The following is a 17,466-nucleotide window of genomic DNA, read 5'->3' as shown; positions in this document are numbered from 1 at the left end:
ACCATCATCTGGTAGTGAAGACCTTCTAATCTTCTGATACTACTTCTTGACAATTCTCACTGACACCTGGACTCTTAAACTAAAGGCAACATCATGGAAAGCAAACGAAAATATCCAAATAGCAGCCCTCATTACCTCTCTTATATTATAGCAGGTTAATCTGCCTTCCACCTTCAATCATTTTACCCTTCAATCTTGGCTATACTCATGGATCATACACACACTTTAATAAGTGGGGAAAGCTACCTAATCTCTTGAGTTACTTTTAAAATTAGTTACATTTGTATTAGTGATTATACAGAAAAAGTGCAGTGAGAACAGAGACAAGAAAAAACTCTAATGGAACACACTCTAGGAATTTCAGTTTCTTTTGTAAGTCATTAGTTCAAAATATATCAGGCACCGAGGAAATAAAATTCTACCCCAATAGTGCAAATACCTGTCAGTCACTAGGAATTCAACTGGGAACAACGAATATGAACCAGTTCTTCAGCTACAGATCTGAAAAGAAGCCTCAACAGTATCACAAATATGAGTTCAAGTTACAAAAAAATTACAGATATGATAAAAGTAAATAATACAAGAGAAAAAAGAGATCTAGAAACTCAGGAAAAGGGAGAGGAAGAAGAAGAGAAAGAATACTATTTTTTAAAAATTCAGATGTCACCAGGCCCCAAAGGTACGTAGGCCCCCACAAAGGTTGCAAAGTAGAGGTTTCTATCAGCCAAGACAAGAATGAAATACATGTATGATCCCCTGGGCTGTAAAGAAATACAAGGCTGGTGTCCACCTTTGCAACTTTGTACAAATAAATGTAAAACTTTTTTTTAATTTAGATATGATACAAAAGAAGTTTAGAATAATTTCAAATTCTGGATGGACTGTAAGAAAAACGTTCATATGACCCATTCTCCTTCAAATGGGAAGAAAATGTTTTTCTAACTCCCTACCTGGTCTAGTGGAGTTAAATGCTTATATTTAAATATTCATAATAACATTCTATTTTTAGAATTAACCTAAGGATAAATCATTGAAGTCTTGGTTCTGATCATACATCAAAATTGAAATGACCATATAAATCTAAAAATATAGTTTAGAGATGGCAGAAGAAAGAGGTAGGGAAAAACCCTTCCCCTTACAAAGTGTGGAGTCAAGAGACAGTGTTGAAAGTTAACGGAATAAAGAATATTATAAGAATTAAAGTAATATAAATATATAAAACATTGGATGAAGAAAAGAGAGAAGTACTATAACACTACTCATCTTTCATTTCAGGAAGTCAACAGATAAGTGTCTAAAGTTAATTAACAGAGGGTTATGAAGAAGAACTAAAAATAGGATCAGTTAACAGAATTTGTCTCTGAAGAGTGGGGCTGCAGAAGAGCAGGGTAGAGGACTGCTGCTCATCACAAGCTCTTATGAACTGTTTGATCTGTTACCATGTGCATTTATAACTTTGATTAAAATAATTTTTAAAGTTCGACAAGCACACTGTTGAAGCTGAAAGGCAACCAGCACTCATGTGGGAATATGAATTGGCACAATCCCCATGGAGAAGAATTTGACAATTATCTAGCAACTTTACATATAAACTTACCCAGCAATCCTACTTTTAGGAATCTATCTCAATGGTATAATGGTAAAAATACAAAAAAGCACACATACAACACTATTGATCACTGCAACATTTGTAATAACAAAAGACTAGAAGCAACCTAAATGCCCATCACTATGAGACTGGTTATATAAAACACAGTCTATCCATCCAATGAAGTACTACTGCTGTCCTAAAGAGAAATGAGGATGATTGCTATATGTTGCCAGGCATGATCTCTTTACAGTATATATTATAAAATGAGAAAAGTCAAAGGGAGAAAAGTGCACACAGAATGCTACCACTTATCTGAGGGCCTGGCAATAGGGGGTGTGAATATACGTATGTATTATATGTGCTTTTTTTTTTTTTAATGGAAGAACAAATAAAAACCTAAAAACAACTAGTTACTTATGGACAGGGAAGTAACAAAGTAACAGGAAGGGACAGAAGCTAGACTTTTATGAATACATTTGTTTTGTAGATTTGGCTTTGACACAATATAAATATGTAATTATAAAACCAAATTAAATTTAAAAGGCAATCATTTTTTGTAATGATAAAACAAAATTATTTTTAAAAGGCAATCCCAAAAGAGTGAAAGAAAAAAATTTTTAAACCTATGTATTGAGTTGGTGACATAACCACAGAGAAAACTATTTCTCCTGGTTTTAAAACAGTAATTTGACTATACATTCCTAGTGAAATATATCCTAAGGACAAAAAGAATTGCCAAATTAAAAAAAAATATATATAACTGTTTTCAGTGATCCTACTGTTGGTGGTAATGTTGGTACTGCTGTTGAGTTGTCTGGGTATTGTGTGGGATAAAGAAAAAGAGTAATTATCCTGGTGCTGTTGGAACCCAAGGCTTTTGGTATTGATGTGGGATATTGGATGTAAGAATGATGAGGTTAAATAAAATTGCTATAGTCTAGAAATGGAAATAGCAATATGAACATACAATGCAATTTTCCTTTAAAAATACACACATGTATACACATGCAATTTCCTAATTCTGACCCCTGGAGAAGCCTAGAAATTATGACTGATCTAGTAGCAAACCTTCCTCCCCAACCACCCAAAGTCCTAAAACCCAGGCTGTGATCTCTAATATTATTTCCCACCAAAAGGAACCAGGACTCCTCAGAGAAACAGTAAAATATAGGTCTAGAGCAGGAAACACAGACAATAAGCCTGAAACCTCTTCAAGGGAGCTATTCTATTAGAAACTGTTGGGATCCTATCAGAAGGACTTCAGAGCAGCTGGGTGTGGTGGTGCATGCCTGTAATCCCAGCAACTCTGGAGGCTGAGGTCAGAGGATGGCTAGAGGCCAATAGTTGGAAACCAGCCTGGGCAACATAGCAAGATCCCATCTCAAAAAAATAGAAAAGGACTTCAGAGTTCACTCGAAGAAGTTCCCACTGGACAAAGATAGGACAAATTAAACATCAATGAGGATAATAGCTACAGTAGATTGAAATACAGCAAATAGGTTTAAATATATGCATTTAAAGTGACATTCCCACCTCCACCCCCCAAATCAGTCAGTCACCTTTGGAAAATGCTAGGAAACTGTTTGAAAAACCAATAAAGGGATTCAAGCATTAATCCTCCCTTTCCTATTTGAACTGTACCTCAGAATAACCAAATGATTGATATGGGGAAGTTTTTCTTTCTACAGTATTCCAGCTAATATGAACAAGAAATGATAGAAACAAAATATTACCATTTGACAACCCCTAGTAAATTAATGGATCAAAAAGAGATAACCACACATAACCTGCCTCCTGATGGAAGTACCCATCACCACTTTTTAACTATTTTGGCCAAGAAAATGAACTTGAATCTGATCAAGTCACTTAATCTGACTACCAATGTATAGGAAATAAAGGGGACAGAAGAACACATTAAACAAACCATAGGCTGCAACAGAAACTACATAGGACAAATAACTCACTTATTCAAAAAACAAATTACACAGAAGGGAAAAAAGACATATGAAATACATACCAAGAAATTGAAATCTATGAACTTAGTTGATTCAAACAAATTTACTGTTTAAAAAAAATTGATATAACTAAAAAACTTTGGACACTAACTGGATATTAGACAATATTAAGGAATTTTTGTTAATTTTGTAGACGTTATGATGTTGCTATGTTTTTTAAGAAGGATATCTATTTTTTAGAAACACATATGGAAGTATTTAAGAATGATATGACATCTGGGATTTGCTTCAAAATAACCCAGGAGTGGAGAAGGAAGGAGGGAGTTACAGTCAGTTAACTATAAATGAAACTAGGTAAGTCATAAATGAATAAGTGTTGAAACTGGTTGATGGGAATTTGGGGGTTCATTATACTATTCTAACTTTTATAGATGTTTAAAATTTTCCAAAATTAAAAAAATTAAAAATTATGTTAAAAAGACTGAGCAGCAGTGCCAGCTAAACAGAGATAAATATAAATTATTTGTGTAAATCCTTTATAAAACTAAATAATTTCCAACATGATTTATGAGATAGGAGGCACAAAATGTACTTAAATGTTATAATTCTAATCAGTTGCATGCTTGTCTTTTCTCTCCTAGCAGACTATAGATAGGCTTCCTTTCTCCCCAACTAGCAAGAGGAATAGTGCTTTGTGTATATCAGGATCTCAATCCTTCAGATAAATTCAGTGAAATATACTATACATCATACTAACATTCTCACCAAAAGGAAGCAAATACTTTGTTTTAAAAATAATAATAACAATTAGGCCGGGCGTGGTGGCTCATGCCTGTAATCCTAGCTCTGGGAGGCCGAGGCAGGTGGATAGCTCGAGGTCAGGGGTTCAAGACCAGCCTGAGCAAGAGTGAGACCCCGTCTCTACCAAAAATAGAAAGAAATTATCTGGCCAACTAAAAATATATATACAAAAAAATTAGCCGGGCATGGTGGCTCATGCCTGTAGTCCCAGCTACTCGGGAGGCTGAGGCAGGAGAATCGCTTAAGCCCAGGAGTTTGCGGTTGCTGTGAGCTAGGCTGATGCCACGGCACTCACTCTAGCCCGGGCAACAAAGTGAGACTCTGTCTCAAAAAAAAATAAAATAAAATAAATAAATAAATAAATAAAAATAATAATAACAATTAAACTACACCACTATAAAAAGGAACACACTTGCTTTTTTTTTACTTTTTTTTTTAATTCCACGTTGTTCAAACTGTGTGTTTCATCCTCTCCAAGCAATATTAATATTAATGATAGCTCCCATTTATTAAGCAGTCATATCTCTGTTGAGGGCTAGACACAAGATCTCTTTTAATCCTCACAACCACCATATAGGTGAATTTATTAGCTTCCTTTTATAAATGAAAAAAAAAAACTGAGGCTCAGAAATTTAGAACTCAGAGGGGGACTGTGTGTAGTTCTGGGGACATAAAACTCGAACACCCACATCCCCCTAGTCCCTTTCACACCCTAAAATATAAGAACTGTTTCCTTGGAGTCAAACAGCATCTTCTCTAGATTGATTTCCTTCTTTCCATTTATTCATACAGCCCAGGCTAGGTGAATGCAACATCCCTGAAGCCTTTCCTGTGGCTAAAGTGAGTTCAAAAGGTGCTGTTCCCCTCCCTCTCTCTAAATCTACCATGGACAGATTTCCCTTCAGCAACTTGGTTCAGCCCACTTTAAGTCTCAACTTATCAAACAAAGCACACACATTCACTACGGGGACTTTAAAGATTCCTTCCTTTCTCAATGCAAACTACAATGCCTTCCCCCAATTATAACTTTTCACTTCTCCTCAGAAAAGCTAACACATTATATAACTAGTCCTCACCTTACAAACACCCCACTTATAATATAATTTTGCTACCCTTGGTAAGTCATCTTTGATTCTTCTCTTTCCTCTTGCATGTAATTTGTCACCAAGTCTTGTCAATTCTACCTAGAATCTTTCTCAAATCCCTATCTTTTCTTTCCACTGCAAAATCCTTGCTTCAGGCCTTGATCTTCTGCAGTATAAACTATTACACAGTTCCATAATTCAGGGGCCTCCCATTTTTTTTCCATGTGTTCTTCCTATCAGGAAAAAGTTGAGCACACATCTAATATGTGTATATTTATTTATAAATTAATACCTTGCTATACTTATACATTAGAAAATACAGAAACAAATTGTGAAGGTTGATAAGAGTTCTAATATATTCTTCTCATATTCCAATGGATCATTTTGCACAAGCGAGGAATATCACTGCTCTAAACTGCTGCCAGGGTAATATACCTAAAAACTCCAATCTGATCATATTACATCTACATCCCCAACTCAACCCTTCAATGGCATCATGTCCCAATGATACAAGCCTACTTTTTCAACTTCCTCTCCTGTAATCTTTATCCTTGTATCCTATATTTCAGCTATACCTTTTATCTCCCTATGACTTTTGCACACACAGTTCCCTCTGTCTAGAATGTCCTTGCCCTTGACAGTTGCTGATTTGCACATAACAGTACCTCTAGAAGAAAAGTGCATTCTAAATGCCATAACCAACTTACAAAAATGAACTTTTAGAATGTCACCTATCTTTTCTATAGGAATATATACATTTTGAACATAACTTTTGTTACTTTATTTGGCTCCTTTTCAAGTTCTAAATACCTGGAAAGAATTGAGTATGGATTCCAATAAAAGTAGAGGAGATTGACTTTGTTTTTTTTCTTTTGTCTATTTTTCTTTCTTGTTTATCCTTCCATGTCCTAACAAAGCCCTTTTAAGCAAAACGGATGTTGAAAACCCAGAGATTAGTACCCCCTAGGGCCAGGAAAAAGGCTGAACCTTTCCAACTGCAACCAGAACTCCAGCCAGGAACTTACACAGATTTAATAGTTGAATGCAAACATTTTCCTAGAACAATACTCCAGGCTTTACCTTCTCTATTTCAACCTTCCTGTCTGTCAGACAACCCCCTCCAAGTTGACTGCAATGGCTAAGAGCAGAATGATGGAATAGCACCAATACATTTGGCTCCAGCTCCAAGTGGCTAACTCTGGGCACTAATAAGGGACAGTTTGGACTCCAAGGAGACTTTCATTCCAACCCCCCAAGTCTTTCTACAGTCTCCTACAGAGGACTGGGAGGGAAGCATTGTGGCAGGGAGAAGGAAGAGGAGATGAGGGATTAGAGGGAGAAGGCCGGGAGAGGAAGTCACATTTCAACTCCTAGTCACGTCACAAAGCAGAGACATATGTCAGCTGTGCTCCACAACAGGCCTCAAGAAGAAGCAAGTCTGTTATGCATTTTAGCAATGGGATCCATTAAAGAACAGTCAAAAAAAAGACTGAAGAGTTATCTTAAGAAGCCAAGGCTGCTTCTCTATACCTGGAAACAATGAGATGGGTTTAACCCTCACTTTCAAGCCATATAACTTCCACTATTCTTCCTTTAGGAATTCCTCCTCCCTTCCCCAAATCTCCCCTTTCTTTCTGTTCAAGTCCCAGCCCCTTCTGAGAAACCTATGTCTGTCTATGCTGATCTTTTCTTTTCTATACAACTCATTTGGGCCAAATCAAAACCACTTTGTGTAAAGTGGTACAGGTGCTTTGGAAAACAATTTTAGCAGTTCCTCAAAATGTTAAAAAGAGTTACCATACCACCCAGCAATTCCACTCCTAGGTGTATACCTAGGAGAAATGAAAACATTATATCCATACAAAATGTTCATAGCAACATTATTCATAATAGCAAAAAAGTGGAAACAACTCAACTACCTAACAACTGATACATAGATGAGTAATATGTGGTATATCCATATAATAGAATATTATTCAGCAATAAAAAGTAATGAAACACTCATACATGCCCTCAACATGGATAAATCTTGAAATCGTTAAGTGAAAGAAGCCAGACAGAAAGGGTTATTATATATGATTCCAATTATATGAAATGCCCCGAATAGACAAATCTACAGCAACTAAAAATAGATTAGTGACAGCCTAGGGCTGAAGGGTTTGGGAAAATGGTGAATGATTACTACTACTTACTAACAGGTATGAGATTTCTTTCTGGGGTGATGAAAACATTCTGGAATTAGATAGTGATTATCAATCATACTTTTGTGAATATACTAAAAAAAATTTAACTGTATGCTTTAAGAGAATAAATTTTATAATACGTGAATCATATCTTAATAAATCAGTTTTCAGATTACCATGACCTACAAGGCCCTGCTTCAGGCTCAGTCTCTGACCTCTCCTCAATCCTCTCTGCTATCAGTCACTACTCAAAATCACCAGCTTTTTGTCAGTTCCTGAAATATGTCTAGGGTTTCCTTGCCTTGAGGACTTTGTGCATGCTCCACCCTTTGCCTGGAATAAAAAGTCTTGCCTAGTCTGTCTACATGACTAATACCTCCTCATTCTTTAAGTCTCAGCTCAAATGTCATCCCCACAGTGAGGCCTTCCCTTGCCACTCCATCTAAAATAGAACAGCTGCTCCCATTATTTTCTCAGCATCTGGTTTCCTTCCTTTATAGCACATCCACATAGATTTACACTAATTTACCTGCCTTTTTATCTGGCAGGTCCACCAGGCTGTAAGCACCCTGAGAATAGGAATGGATCCAAATCATTCACCTTTATAATTCCCAATGTCTAACATTCTGGCATTTAAGTACCTAATACAGCAATTTCTTATCTCCCTAATATGCCATGTTCTCACATATGCTGGATCCCCTATTGATACTACTACTGCCACCATCACCACCCCTACCCCTTCCACACCCTTGCTCATCTCTCAGCTAAAACATCTCCTTGGTGAAGCCCTCCTTTCTTGACACCCCTGCCCCAAGACAGTCTCTCCCTCATTTACTCATCCATTCATCACTGGCTGCATCTCCATCATAGCAATTATCTTATTGTATTATACCCGGGCTTTTTGGTGGGGAGAGAAGCAGGTGGGGGTTGTTTTTGTTTTACATTTATTTCTACTACTTTAGAAAGCATTAAAGCAAAGAAAAATCTTTTCATCTTTGTGTCCCTAGTACTTAGCACACTGCCAGGCACACTGCTACTACTAATTATGATGATAATAGTAATAATGGCTAACATTTATTAAGTGTCTAATATGTGCTTGACATTCTTCTTAGTTATATATTAGGTGATTAATGAATAAATGGATAAATTTCTTGGTCACCAACCTCAAAGAGGTCACAGTCTGACAGGGACAGAAGACAGGTATACAGGCGAACGCAGAATAAACACCATCACAAAGCCAAATCAGTTGCCCTGTCCTGTCCCTCTGCCTCCAAATCTTAAGAGTATGGCTTTTCTCTGAGTCCATAAATGTCAGGTTTCTTCAAACTCACTTAGAATACTTCCTTCGATTACTTACAACCCACTTCCTGCATTTGGTGCCTGGAAGCAATTTCTAGGATGTCACCACAAGCAATATTAAACTGCCACACAGTTTCCTGCTGTGTGTCTGCATTATCAGTTAAATTGTTTCATATTAACCACATTCCAGTCCACTGGGATCACTCAAACACTAAATAAGATTTAAACGTACCTGTCGAAGACTGTCAGTTACCACTGCAATTTTATCCCTCTAGATAAACGTCTGCTCAGGTTTAAGGTTTAGGTTTCCAGGGTGCTACCTGCATACTGAGACCTTTTCTTTCCTTTGTCAATTAGATGTTTGGTTTGAGGCAAGATAATGTTCCTTTATTAAAATGAACATGAACTAAATACTCAAAGGTCTTCCTAGACCAGTGCAATTTGGCTTAAAAACTTATAAAATATAAAAACTCTTTCTCCTCAAGGGTTCAAATAGCATGTTGTTCTTTTAAGTCTATGTGTAGTCAACTCAGTCTTAGGATCTTAATTCAGATTCTAGCCAATTTCTTACACAACCATGTGCCAAGCACTGAGGGTGACACAGGGAACTCAAAGACAAATGAGAGAGTCTGTGCTCTCAAAAAGTTTATGTCCAAATTAGTATGGGAGACAGACAAGGAACTAGATTTAGTATTATGACCGTGCTAATCATAAGGGGCCACAGACACATGGACCAGGGGCACCTGGCCTAGCCTGGGGGAGTGTAGCAATGGGGACGTGGCATCAAGGCAAACATCTTAGGCCTATCAACTCCCATTCTCTCATCTGAAAAATAGTGGCTAACAAATAGCATCTACACCACTGGACAGTTGTGAGGTTTTGATGAAATGGTTCACATCAACCATTACCATGGTGCCTGACATATTGTGCTCAACCAGGCTTAGCTTGAAAGGGAAGTGTGATCAAGAACTAAATCTCAACACCTGTGCCTAGCAACACACATGCTTCACCACTGATCACACAAAAGACACCAGTTTCATAATTACACATATTGTTTTTAATCAACTTTTATTTTTTAATAATCAGACAATGTTAAGTTCTGCTCTGCATGTTATCAATCTAATTCCCTGATCATTAAAACTTTCTCCATTACCTGAAACATAGCTTTCTCTCATATTTCTAGTATAAAATACAGATGTTCATAGTCTTTTGATAGAGAAGGTGAAAAAAAAACCCTAATTACAGAGTTTAAATGTGTGCCTGGCACTCATGTTTATGCTGTGTTTATTGCTCCTAAGGACCAACCTGGACATAGTCCTCATCATTTTGCCCTCAGGGAAACTAAGGTTGAAAGAGGTAGTCTGCAAAGTTTCATAGTTAGCATGAAAAAGAGCTGGAATTTGAACCTAAATCTGATTCCACACTGTCCTTCTGACTCAGCCACATCAGAGATAAGCAAGAAAAAACACAGGGAGCCCCCACCCCCAAGACTGTCCTACACAATGGAGCCTGCACACTTAGATTTCACCTCGGCCAGGTGAACACCTTGAGTGTTCTGTTCTGCCCTGCCAGGATGGAATGGCCAGTAGCAACCAAAGCTCTGTTTTCTCCAACAACTAGGGCAGCACCTAAGAGGACAGTTTTCTCTCAACCTGTCCATCACCCTTCCTAGCTGCAGGCAGAAGTTGCATAATCAACAGTAACTATAAATCACAACTACTTTTCTTAACTTCTCTTTTCATATTTTCTTTCCATTTCACAAGCTAACATATTTCCCAAGCCTAAGTTTTTATCACAGAGCAGTCTAGTTTCAAGATCAATTAGGCTATTCTTCATACTAATTTCACGCTTAATACAATTTCATGCCTTAGTAAATTCCCTTGCCCAAGTGCTCAGAATTACAGTGATGGGTTCCATAAAACACTTGAGAAATGTATTTGTCAACCTGCTACCTTAAAGAGCAAAAGAAACTGGATGGCTAATCATCGGAACTTCTACTTGTTGGATTTTATTGCTGGTTCTGACACTGCCTCAAGTCAGGCAAGTTTCTGAACTTTTCTTTTACAAGAAGGGTAAGTGTCCTCGTGCATACTCTGCGACTCTAAGGTGGCTTTCGGAAAGTGTTTCTAAGTGCTATTGAAATCCAAGTTTACAACTCTTATTTGGAAGCAAGAGCTAAACTTGGAGTGCCTCTTTAATCCCAATGCTTCGCAAACTACATCTTTTTACCTCCCAAGCCTCTCAAGCTCTTGTTTGGAACATGCTTCTAACTTTTTTTTTCTCATTACCACAAAAATAAAGAATTAACAGAGTGCTCATCCAATTCTTCCATTTTCATCATCATAAGCAAACTTTTCCTGTTTCATTTAACAGATGTCTCAAGTCTGCTGCAGCACATATCAGACACGTTTTGTAAATGGGAAGCCTAACCACTCAGGGGACTGCAAGGCTGGGCAAGAGTCACACTGCATAGGCATTATCTGGACATGAGATGCAATGTTTAAATAATTATTAGATTTCACCCTTAAGGCCCTTCTCCTTTCAAACTTCCCTAGCACGATTCTCAAAATGCTGAAATAAACACATTCCACAGACTTTCCTGTAAGGGGGTTTAAAACGTTCTGTGAAAATTGTTTTACGGAACAGCCAATGTTGTCAACTTTGTTTTTTAATGCCCTTAAACAATTCTATTAGTCATAGGGAAAAAGTGAACATTTGTTAGTAATTAGAGATAAAGCATCTCCTGTTCTGGGGCTGAGGAAGGGAGAGGCCAGAAGAAGACCTGGCTGAGTGGAGAGATAGAGCTCAAAGCAACACACCCAAATTGGACTGCATAAAAGTTGCACTTCGCGAAGTCAACTTCTCTGTCTAGAAGGAAGGCAACAATGTTTCATAGGTTCTGAAGTTAGATGTATCAACAATTTGCCCGGAAAACTAACTCCTCACCGGGGACTCCAGGTGAATCAATGAGTGAGGGAATCTGCCAGATTGGATAACAAAGCCTTCCCAACCATTATCAACATCAGGTGCTCAGTTACAACAGCGGCATCTTCCTTCATAGCCTTTGGCCCTTACTGTGCGGAGACTTTCACAGATAAGAGGGAGAAATAGGAGAAGGGCCTTCCTCCCCAGGCCATCGAGACCTTAAATCCATGAGGGGCCCCTCCCTCTGAGAACCTCACGCGACTTCTGCGGGGGCTGCAGGCCTCAAGCAGCCAGACTGCCACCTCTCAGGACCTGCCAACTCTCAGGGGCGCACCAAACACACCCGTCTGGGAGTTGCTTCCAGAGATTTCCCACTCCCCCTCCCAGCAGTTACATGACCATTTTCAGGGGCTCTCTGTAAACCCGGAGAGGTGGGCCACCTTGTAATCTCAGCTGTTCCCACCCTCAGGTGAGAAGGGGACACCTGACCACCGGAGCCCCTGCAGCCCGCGGGCACCCCACCCCCGCGCCTCCCTGGATCGCCATGGCAACCGTCCCCCTCCCCACGTGACGCCGGCACGCGGGGCGCCCCTCTGGTCCCGGCAACAAGTCCCCCGCGCGGCTCGCGGCCTGCAGCCCTTGCCTGGCCTCGCCGCCCCGCGCCCGGCCCGGCCGCACTCACTTGATCCTGGAGCCCATGGTCCCCGGGCCTCCTCATGGGCCCGCGGCCCCGCTCGGCGCTGCGCTGCCCGCCCGCCCACCGCCGCCGGCCTCCCTCTGGCGCTCTCCCCGCCCCTTCCTCCCTTCCCTCAGGCTGGGGCCCGCCCGTTCGAGGCTCGCTCCCTCGCCGCCGCCGCCGCCTCCAGGGGTTAAAGTACTCGCTCGAGCCCGGCAAACGCCATGGTCGCCGGCGCGCGTCCCCGGCGCGCGCCGCCCCCTCCGCCTCTCACACTGCCGCCCCCACCCGCCCGCGCGCGCTGCCGCCGCCGCCGCCGCTCGCGGGCGCTGCTGGGAAATGTAGTCCGCTGGCGGGAGGCGGGGCCGCCGTGGTCCAGGAAGCGCGCTTGCCTCGCCGGTGACCCTGAGCGAGTTCTCCGAGGACCTCGGCTTCCTGGTGCGAGCCCCTACAGACCTCCACCCGCTGTTCTCCCGGAGAAACCTCCACCTGCCGGCCCCCTGAAGAGACCTTAACCCTATCATGAAGACCCTCGAGCCCTCCCGAAGAAACCTTCACCCATTCCTCCCCTGTGGAGTCCTCCCATCCAGTAGCTCTCGTATCGAGATAATTTGTCTCCCACTCAGGCCTCGACGAAAACACGTTTGAAAAATCCCTCCCTTCCAGTAAGTCATTTATGGACCCTCTTCATCACCCCACCCACGTCCCCAGATGATCCTCGACGAAGGCCCTTTCTTCTCCCCTGGACCTTTAAGGAGACCCCACATGCCCACACGAAAGCCACCTGGGGGCTTCACAGGACTTACGTGGTGGCTCAGCTCTGCCCCACCTTGAGGACCTCTGCCTCCCTTTGTCAGCCATTTTGGGAACTCCAATACAGAAACCTCTTGTTACCACACAGTTCCTGATAGAGATTAACTCAACACAAAGGGAAGTATTTGAGAGCTAAGATCACCATCCCGCTACCTACCCCTGCTCCCCCTTGGGGCTCACTTTCATGAACACCCCAATTTCATACCCTCTAGGCCTGGAGGGATCACAAAGGAAGCCATAATGACAGCTACCATTAGCTACCCTTTAATGAGTGGGTGAGTGAGGGCCCTTTCTGAATCTGACACGGTATTTCTCATACATGGTGAGTGCCAATCCTCACAGTACTCCTGTGAGTTTATCCACCGTTTTAAAAAAAAGGAAACTGAGGCACATTCCCAAAGGTCACATAACTAGCAACTGGTGAAGCCTGAATAATATCGCAGATACGTGTGACATAGTCATGGATCATTTTTGGTATTAGGACTTTCTTTTCTTCCTTACCTTCCCTTCTTTTTTTCTTTTCTTTCTTTCTTTTTTTTTTTTTAGTTTTTTTATTTTTTTGCAATTTTCTGTTCTGAAATGCTGTTTGACCCTTCTGCCATTTTATCTCTTACAAATTCATGGAGTGTCTCTCCTCCCAACACCCACCCCATAGTCACTACAGTAACTGGTCCTAGGTCCTGAGCATCCAGGCCCCCAACTAGACAGGGAGCAAAGAAAGCAAAAAGGTAAGTAGTAGAAAAGACTCTGGATAAAGATAATTTCTCTCTTTTGCCTCTGCCCTGAGGTTATTGAAGGCAAAGGGTAAATTTTTTTGAATTAAAACAAAAAAAGTGAAAAATGTCCAAACTGCCATTTTAAATTCAAAGTCTTTTGCGCCCAGACACCGGTGCTGACTTATAAACATCCCCAGGAGCAAAGCTCTGCTAGACAGGCAGGGGCTCTGTGGTGTTTATTCACCTTGTTTCCTATGAACCCTCTCCAAGGAACAGTTGTTATCAAGATCTTCCCTGGAATTAGCAGCCAGTTCAAAAGCTCTGAGCAGGAGACTATAAATAAAACAAAGTTATTTGGTGGAGGGCAAAGCTGGCTGCTTTTCAAAGGAGGCTGTAGCCATCCTGGCCACAAAAATGTCTGGGTGCCTGCTGGGTGTGTGTGTGTATGTGTGTATGTGTATTGGAGGGGGGAGGCAGAGGGTGGAGATTATGTGTCTGCTCAGGTGGCCTTGGAGGCAGCAGGGTGGTCTGGTGAGAGAGCACTGGACGGGGACTTAGGATCTGACATCTAACGCTGGCTGGTGCACTGACTAGCAGAGAGATTTTTGTGCAAATAGACAATTGTCTGCTTTAGTTTCCTCCTCTGTAAAATGAGTATAGAGCGTGAGGGGGAGCTTACATCATAAAAGAGAATGTAATGTAGGAGCTAAGAATGCAGGCTCTGGAACCCAAATGCCTAGATTCAGATCTCAGCTCTGCTTCTTACTAAATATGTGACCCTGGGCAAGTTACTCAATCTCTCGGTGCCTCAGGTCCTTTGTCTATAAAATGGAAATGATGATAATAATAGATCAACTTTAGTGAGTTGACATGAGGATTAAATGAGTTAGTGATACTTATACAGTATTTAAACAGTGACTAGCATATAGTAAGCACTCAAAAATTATCAGCACTATTATATACAAAACACTTAGCACAGTTTGGCTTTTATTATTAAAAGTAATAAGCAAGCCAGAAACCATGCCAAGTTTCTACTTGAGCCCAGGAGTTCGAGGCTGTGGTAAGCTATGATCACACCTGTGAATGGCCACTGTACTCCAGCCTGGGCAGTATAGAGAAACTCCATCTCTAAAAATAAATTAATTAATTTAAAAAAATTGTAAGCATAATAATAAATAGTCCTGTGCTCGGATTCAGGAAACCTGAGTTCCTAGCCCAATTCTATTGTTTACAGTCTATAGAAGTTAGAATTCAACTCAACTGTAAATGATAGAATTTACAGCTGAATAACACTGGCTGAAAAAAACAGAAGTTTATTTCTCTTTCATGTAAGGTCTGGAAAGGAACATTCCAGAGCTGGTATGACAACTCCATAATTATCAGAGACCCAGTATTCTGTCTCATTGTCCTCCTGTTCTCCAAATGGAATTTCCACCTAATGGTCCACAATGGCTGCTTGAACATTAGCTAACTAATCTGCAACCCAGGCAGTAGGAAAAAAGAAGGATAAGCCCCACCCAAAACCCTGACCTCTAAGTATACTTCCCAGGAATTCCACACTTCCATTTACCTCCCACTGGCAAGAACTCAGTCATGCAACCACATCTCACCAAGAAATATAGCCTCTATTTCAGACAATCACATGCACAGCTGAAAGGCAGTGAGGGGCAGCGGGAGCGGCGTTTCCAGGGAAGAAGGGGAGGACCGATATTGCAAGACAGCCAGCAGACTCAGCCATGCTTGGCTATGTGATTTTGGGCAAGCCACTGCATTTCTCAGTTTCCCTATAGGCAAAGTAAGAGAATCAGGCCAAGTGATCTCTTTCCAGAGTCCTTTTTGGTTCTAAAACTCTATAATTCAGTGTCTTATTGTTTTTATAATTCTCTTAAACCTAGGTGAATCCAATGTCATTCAAACAAAATGAGAGCTCTCTGCCAAGTACATGGCATAATCAACTGTTAGAATTGAAACCTTCTGGTGAAGGGAAGGGGTTTAGGAATTTTGCCTTCTCTGCTGTTGTCTAAATAAACTAAGCAGATCTAGCAGATAAAAGTCCCATGGTGGGTGTGACACCACCTGCACTGACACTTTGATGTTCCTCAGTTTCCAAACTTGCCTGGCTCTTCTGTACCTGTTTGCTTTTTCAGCTTAGGATTTAGGAGGCTGATTATTGAAGGCAGGACAGCAAACCCAAGGAGCTCCAATGCCCCACTAATTATACAGTGTAAAATGGCAGAATAGTCTGCCAGCCAGGATCCAGTGGACTGTTGTTCCTAATATACTAAGTTGTGATTGTATTCTTTTTTTTCTAATTGAGATATAGTTCACCTACCATAAAATTCGCCACTTTAACATGGACATTTCAGTGTTTTTAGTACAGTCACAAAATTGTGCAACCATCACCACTATCTATAATAATTCCAGAACACTTTCAAAAAGGAAACCCCACAACCATTAGTAGTTATTCACCTTTCCTTCCCTCCTCCCCGCTCCTGACAACGGTGAATCTATTTTCTGTGTCTGTGGATTTCCCTATTCCAGATATTTATGTAAGTGGAATCATATGCAGTCATGTGTTGCTTAATGATGGGATGCATCCTGAGAAACGCATCGTTAAGCAATTGCATCGTTGTGTGAACAGCATAGAATGTACTTACACCAACCTAGAGCTAGGAGCTAAGAGTGCAGGCTCTTAGCCTCCTACACACCTAAACTATTGTATGGTATAGACTATTGCTCCTATGCTACAGTATACTGTACTGAATACTGTAGACAATTGTAACACAATGGTAAGTATTTTTGTATCTAAACATAGAAAAGGTACAGTAAAAGTATGGTATTCTAATCTTATGGGACCAATGTTGTATATGCTGTCATCATTGACCAAAACGGTATTATGCAGTGCATGATTGTAATGTGTCTGGCTCCTTTCACTTAGCATAATGTTTCAAGGTCCATCCATGTTGTAGCATGTGTAAGTACATAATTTTTTTTTATTGCCCAATAATATCCTACTGTATGAATATACCACATTTTATTGATTGACTGACATATTGTTGTTGAACATTTGGGTTGTTTTCTCTTTTTGGCTATTATGAGTAATGCTACCATGAACGTTAGTGTACATATTTTTGTGTGGACATGTGTTTTCAATTCTCTTTGGTGGTGTGATTATATTCTGCAGAAAGACTCTACAGCTCATTTATAGGGATGCTGCTTACTTCCTCCAAAAAGGAGGGGCTCTGTAATAAGTTTGGAATATGTGAAATCATACCAAGTTAAATAGGTTTCTTTACTATAGAACTTTTCACGGCCTTTTATGTAGCAAAGTGCATTGTGGATGTCCTAGGAGGGTAATGCAGACAGGGTGTACAAGTAGCTAAGAGCTCTGGAGCCAGATAGACCTTGGTTGCTAGTTCAGT

General features: G+C 40.6%; 1 protein-coding gene across 8 annotated transcripts in view; it reads right to left on the bottom strand.

The window, feature by feature from the left end:
• DENND1A (DENN domain containing 1A) overlaps nucleotides 1-12,769 on the bottom strand; it is a 492,893-nt gene extending 480,124 nt beyond the window's left edge. For 6 of the 8 annotated variants that reach the window (XR_006737850.1, XR_006737851.1, XR_006737852.1 and 3 more), the window contains exon 1: nucleotides 12,522-12,612. Coding sequence is in view for 4 of the 8 variants with exons in the window: in XM_045563077.1 (XP_045419033.1) it covers nucleotides 12,522-12,538 (17 nt within the window). In the remaining 4 variants the exon portion in view is untranslated. Of the gene's footprint in view, nucleotides 1-12,521 lie in introns of all 8 variants that reach the window. The other 2 variants (XM_045563071.1, XM_045563073.1) reach the window with 1 other exon arrangement.
• Nucleotides 12,770-17,466: the final 4,697 nt, after the last annotated feature.

Source organism: Lemur catta, chromosome 10 (genome assembly GCF_020740605.2).
Source record: "Lemur catta isolate mLemCat1 chromosome 10, mLemCat1.pri, whole genome shotgun sequence".
In the NCBI taxonomy this organism is placed as follows: Eukaryota; Metazoa; Chordata; class Mammalia; order Primates; family Lemuridae; genus Lemur; species Lemur catta.
The sequence above is the reverse complement of the archived record's forward strand: the minus strand, read 5'-3'. Positions and strand labels throughout refer to the sequence as shown.